This window comes from Pseudomyrmex gracilis, unplaced genomic scaffold (genome assembly GCF_002006095.1).
Source record: "Pseudomyrmex gracilis isolate BER0280 unplaced genomic scaffold, ASM200609v1 scaffold_1807, whole genome shotgun sequence".
Lineage (NCBI taxonomy): Eukaryota > Metazoa > Arthropoda > Insecta > Hymenoptera > Formicidae > Pseudomyrmex > Pseudomyrmex gracilis.
Window position 1 is genome coordinate 1 of NW_018022391.1, and position 5,553 is coordinate 5,553.

Consider the following 5,553-nt stretch of genomic DNA (forward strand, 5'->3'; position numbering starts at 1 on the left):
TGTTGCCAATCTGCCGTTAGAGTGTGCGTGCGCAGATTTTGTTCGGTTTCTGCCGACAATCTGACGTCAAGTCATGTTAGCAGATCTTGCTCGGTTTCTGCAGCCAATCTGCTGTCAGATTTTGTGAGAGAGATCCGCTCGATTTTTGGCACCAATTTGTAGACTTAATCAATAATACCAACTTCTGTATTTTTAGATTTGTAGCCTTTTTGTTGACAACAAGTGATAGCAGACACTTGCATGATCTGCTTTTGACAGACTTGGCTATCTGGGTAGTTTGACTGAACTGCAAGTCTTGCTTGGTTTTTGCTGTTATTTTGCTATCAAGTCGTGTTGCGCAGATTTTGCTTTATATTTGGCGTCAATTTGGTCTCAAATTGTGCAAGCTTTGCTCGGTTTTTGCCAGCAATTTGCTGTTATGTTTTGTTAACAAGATTGGATATATTTTTGCTAGCAATTTTGCAACATTGCCAGATGAAACGAACTCTGCATCATATTTGATGTCTTTCTGCTAACAAAATTTGTAACAAGCATTTGGCAAAATCTGTTTCGACAGATTTGGTTATCTGGGTAGATATAATTTTTCAGTTTTTTAATTTGGATCTAATAAGATATACTTTCAGTTTTTTTCTTTTGTTAGATTTAATTTAGATCGACTTAGATTTAATCTATTTTTTCCTGAGTTCTCTAGAAAAAAACTACAACATAAAACCTCTTTCTTTTCAGAATCTATTTTACAAAAGAAGTAATATAGTTTATTATAAATTATTGTAATCAAAAGACTGGATTAAAAAGTATTTTGTATTTAAAAAAAATATTTTGTATTTCAAATAAACGATTTTCAAGTATTCTGTATTTTGTAATTCAAATACTGAGATTAACAGTATTTTGTATTTTGTATTTTAAATACTTCAATTCTGTATTTTACCCAGCCTTGCATATACTCAGCACACAAAATGATGGCAACGTGCCGGCATTATGCAAGCATGCTTTCCATGGCGTACTGTTTCTGTGACTGCCAGATACAGGTCCATCTGGCAAGCATCGCAACGACACGTTATGCTCAACACTCTATGCGAGCTTTGTGTAAGCAGAATGCACTTCAGAATGCCGGCATCATGCAAACACACAAGTCTTGATCAGTACTATATCCTGCTTTTAGATTAGGTTAAGTTAGGATTTTTCAGTTAAAATATAAATAAAACAATCTTAAAAATATTTCATTATTTAAAATATATTAAATATTTATAATATACATAAATATTTATAATATACATAAATTTATAATATACATTATTTATAATATATACAGGGTGTCCCAGAATTGGTTTAACATCTCTCGTAGGCAAGTGGAAGGAATAAAACTGAGGTGAAAAGTCCTATACCATTTTGCTAGATTCGCAATAGTTACTGAGATTTTAATTAACAAAGATCCGCGAATAAGCATGCATCGGGCTGTCTTACGCGCGTAAGACTGCCCGCCGCGCTTCGCGCGCTAACGGTGTTACCCATAGCGACATATGAGAGGAGCTAATATAACAGCATATACTATAACATATACATATTAAAATGTAATTGTGTAAAGCGCGCCGGGCTGTCCTACGCGCGTAAGACAGCCTGATGCACGCTTATTCGCGGATTTTTGTTACTTAAAATCTCGGTAACTATTGCGAGTCTAGCAAAATGGTATAAAACTTTTCACCTCAGTTTTATTCCTTCTACCTGCCTACGAGAGATGTTAAACCAATTCTGAGACACCCTGTATAAAGTATTTATGATACATATTATATTTCTATCTTTATATTATGTTTAATTATATTATATTCTTATATCCAAATTGCTGAGCACAAAATTGCAGAAATGCACATACAGCTTCCTTCGTATAATACAGTGTAGCTTCGTATTTTGTTCGAATATAAAACTGATGCATACCAACTAAAAGATCTAACTTACCGAGCACAAATTGCAAAATGCACCTTTTTCACAACACAGTATTGTAAGAAAATTAATCACAATTAATTCAATTAGTAGCGACCTCTTATAACCAAAAGGGTTAATTCATGCGATAGCTGTAAAAGTCGATAGTATTATTCGATTGTAATGACTCCTCGAGAGTCGAACAGGCGGCGCTGAAACGACCAGTCGGTAACGCCGGTTAAGGCCATGCGGCAGAAGAGTGCCGTACTTCTTGCGTAGAAAAGGGAGAGTTTTTCCTGTGGCTCCTTCTGAACGGTGCGCGCTCATCTTAATCTGTAGAGTCTGTTTGATCGTTGATCGTGGTGACATTATTGTGTATGGTTCTAAATATTATTTGTCAGTGCGGTAAAGTAAATAGTGTTAATAGAACTTTTATCGTTTATTTCTTACATCTCCATAACTATTACAGTTGCGTTATATTCTCGTTCCACCGTTCTTACATTCAACGGCTTCAGCCACTCTGACAAATAAAATCATTCAGATTCTACAGACAATTAAATCTCAGAAGTGGGATTCCTGCTCCGCTTTTCCTCCCTCACTTCCGTTTTCCTTCGCTGCTAGAAATTGTGCTGTATGCTCCAATTTGATGTGTCGTATTCCTGGTTCCGATCGCATCTTCCTCTTTTGCCGTCGTTGCTCCGGTTTCCACGTTGCTCCTTTTCTCTGCTGTTTCACCGTTTCCGACTCCGCTTTGTGCTCGTTGAATTTTTCCTTGCCTGAAAAACAAATTAAAAGTTTTAACGCATAAATTTGAACCGAGTCCGTTAGGAAACAGTAAACACGCAGTGAAGGTCACGCTTCACGATCAGTTTAGACACACACTCACACATATTTACACAAATACACGCGAAGGTCAATCTTCGGTTCTGTTTGGTGTTTACGACGTACAAATTTTGAATCACACAAGTATACAGGGATCGCTCCAATATGGAACGTACTGTTTTGGACAAAATGTCCTTGGACGAGTTGAAGAACAAGGCAAAGAAATACGGTCTTCAAGTGTGCGACGATCCAATTAAAATAATTGACTCGCTGATGTCTCATTTGGAACGTTGATCTCGCGGCTAAAGCTAGACATGGTTCTTCAGAAGTTCTTCCCCGGTCAAGTGCCAAGATAGCAGTGCGGAGGCCGCCGATTGGCGACCAACCGTTAGCGCACTTACTTTCCTCCGAGCATCCAGTGGCTACGGATATGTCCTTTCTGGTGGCAACGATCAACGAGTCTATGAAAACCATGCAGCAACAGATTCTGCAAGGTCAACAGCAACAATTAGAGGTGTTGCAGCAGATGATGGGTGCATTCAATCGCACACAGCCCGATCATACTCACAACGATCGTTCTCAGCCAGTTGATGCCGTTTTGCATGAACAGCAGGTGCAAGAGGTGCTCACACCATATAGCCATCTCTCGTCACGCCCATCTACATTGTCAGCTGTGCCGTCTTCTCATGCTGTCTCCTTGCAGAGATGCCAGATCGGAGACTCAGTAAGCATGCAACAGCAAGTGGAGGGGATACGCACACAGGCGACAGCCGTGTCCGTGTGGTTGGCCAACCATTGGCCGAAGCGCCGAGCGCACACGGACACGGCTGTCGCGTGTGTGCGTATCCCCTCCACTTGCTGTTGCATGCTTACTGAGTCTCCGATCTGGCATCTCTGTCTCCTTGCTCGCATCACAAATACCTGAGTTCGGAGAACAGGAGGACGAGAACGTGCAGCTGTGGATTCAGCGTGTCGAGCAGGTAGCTCAAATACATAAGGTACCTGCAGATGTCTCTTATTTAGCTTCTACGACACAATTAACTAAGACAGCTAAGCGTTGGTTCGACTTGGGTCACGGTTCAATGCTAGAGTCGTGGGACGGTTTTCGTGAGGCAATATTTAAACGCTTCACACGCAAAATTTTGTATCACGTTGCTTTACAAAAAATAGAAGCGCGTAAGTAAATAGCCCATAAGGAAAGTTTTTTGGAGTATGCAATGGATAAAATCTCGTTAATGCATACCTTAAACCTCGACGATGACAGCGCAATTCACTTGATTATCAGCGGCATTCTTAATCGTTCACTAAGCGAGACAGCCGCTGCGTTGAGGTCTGAATCAGTTGATAAATTTTTGGACGCAATGCATCAGATTACTTCCGTTTCCGCAGATCTAGACAGGAAATCTACTGCAGATCTGAAGGCTCCCAAGACCAAGGAGGCTGCCACCAAAAACAGCGCCAAAGGAAACCAACTTAAAAATGTAACCGAAAATATTTTTTGTATCTATTCCAAAAGCCGTGGACATCTTAGAGCGGATTGCTTGAAATTAAAAAAGAAGAATGAGCAGACTACCTCAGCAGCAGCGACGCCATCGTCTTCATCTGTTTTTTCGGTGGAAGTCGACAAGCCATCAACGATAGCGTTCGTAAATTCTAGTCCGAAATCTATTCACTTTCACGACGCGCCGTTAAAAGTCATATTCCTAGAGAGTTCAGTTTGCTTGCTGTCAGCTCTGCTTGATACCGGTAGTCCGATATCGTTCATAAATCTTATAATTTATCATAAATTGCAGGGTCAAATTAAAAAATTTCCTTGTAGATTCTTTGAATTCATATAAAGCTCTTAATGGTAAACCAGTTTTAATTTCTGGAATTGTAAATACCTTGATTTCGTTCAGTCAGTTGCCACATTTGAAACTGCCGATTTCTTTGCATGTCTTGCAAGATAACGTTTTGACGACAGATCTTATCATTGGTAGAGACTTTTTGAATCGTCATGGCATTACAGCTATTTATCAACCTAGTAAAGATAGCCAGCAGAAAAATCTTTCTACGGATTGCGAGGAGCAAGAATTCGAGCAAACGTTTCTTCAAATTCTCGCTTGCGAAATTAATAAAGCGCCGGAGAATATAGCTGACAAAATTCAAGTAGATTTTGATCCTGAAACCAAAGCAAAATTAAAAGAATTAATTTCTGAAATTGATAATTTAAAAATAAACAAAGTAGATGATGACTATTACAATAAGGTTCACCTTAAAAATAGCTCAATATATGCGTACTCGCCTCGCCGGTTTGCGTTAGCGGAAAAGATACAAATCCGCCGGATTACAGACGACCTTTTAGCTCGTAACATCATTAAGAAAAGTTCGTCTTCTTATTGCGCCAGAGTCGTTCCGGTGAGAAAAAGAAACGATTCGCTACGCTTTTGTGTTGACTTAAGACTCTTAAACGATAGGGTCAGTAAACAAAAATATCCATTTCCCTTGATCGAGGACTGCATAGCGCACCTGGGAAATAAGGTCTTCACACTCCTAGACCTCAAAGATGGTTTCCATCAAATCAAAGTTGACAAAGATAGCACGAAATATTTCCCCTTCGCGATGCCCGACGGGCAATATGAATTTGTTTGCCTGCCTTTTGGATTCTGTGAGGCTCCGGCCGAATTTCAGAAACGCATCGTTAATATTTTGCAACCTCTCATAAGAGATGGTAAAGTCCTGGTCTACACAGTTTGTCCGGAAAGTTCCCGGACTACGTGAATTAAAAATCGAAAATGAAAGATATGGTTTATTAAACAAGTTTACACTTCAAGG

At 39.6% G+C, this 5,553-nt stretch overlaps 1 protein-coding gene and 1 long non-coding RNA gene across 2 annotated transcripts; both read right to left on the reverse strand.

Moving 5' to 3' along the window:
• Positions 1-2,391: 2,391 nt before the first annotated feature.
• LOC109862447 lies at positions 2,392-3,395 on the reverse strand. The gene is made up of 3 exons (XM_020442507.1): positions 3,308-3,395; positions 2,916-3,226; positions 2,392-2,693 (listed from the first exon to the last, which is right to left on the reverse strand). The coding sequence occupies exons 2-3, from the start codon at positions 3,211-3,213 to the stop codon at positions 2,479-2,481; spliced, it is 513 nt and encodes a 170-aa protein (XP_020298096.1). The 5' UTR covers positions 3,214-3,226; positions 3,308-3,395; the 3' UTR covers positions 2,392-2,478.
• A 605-nt stretch (positions 3,396-4,000) lies between these two features.
• LOC109862448 lies at positions 4,001-4,739 on the reverse strand. Its single transcript, XR_002251141.1, has 3 exons — positions 4,623-4,739; positions 4,313-4,508; positions 4,001-4,211 (listed from the first exon to the last, which is right to left on the reverse strand). It is a non-coding gene; the product is annotated as an uncharacterized LOC109862448 (long non-coding RNA).
• Between the last annotated feature and the right edge of the window lie 814 nt (positions 4,740-5,553).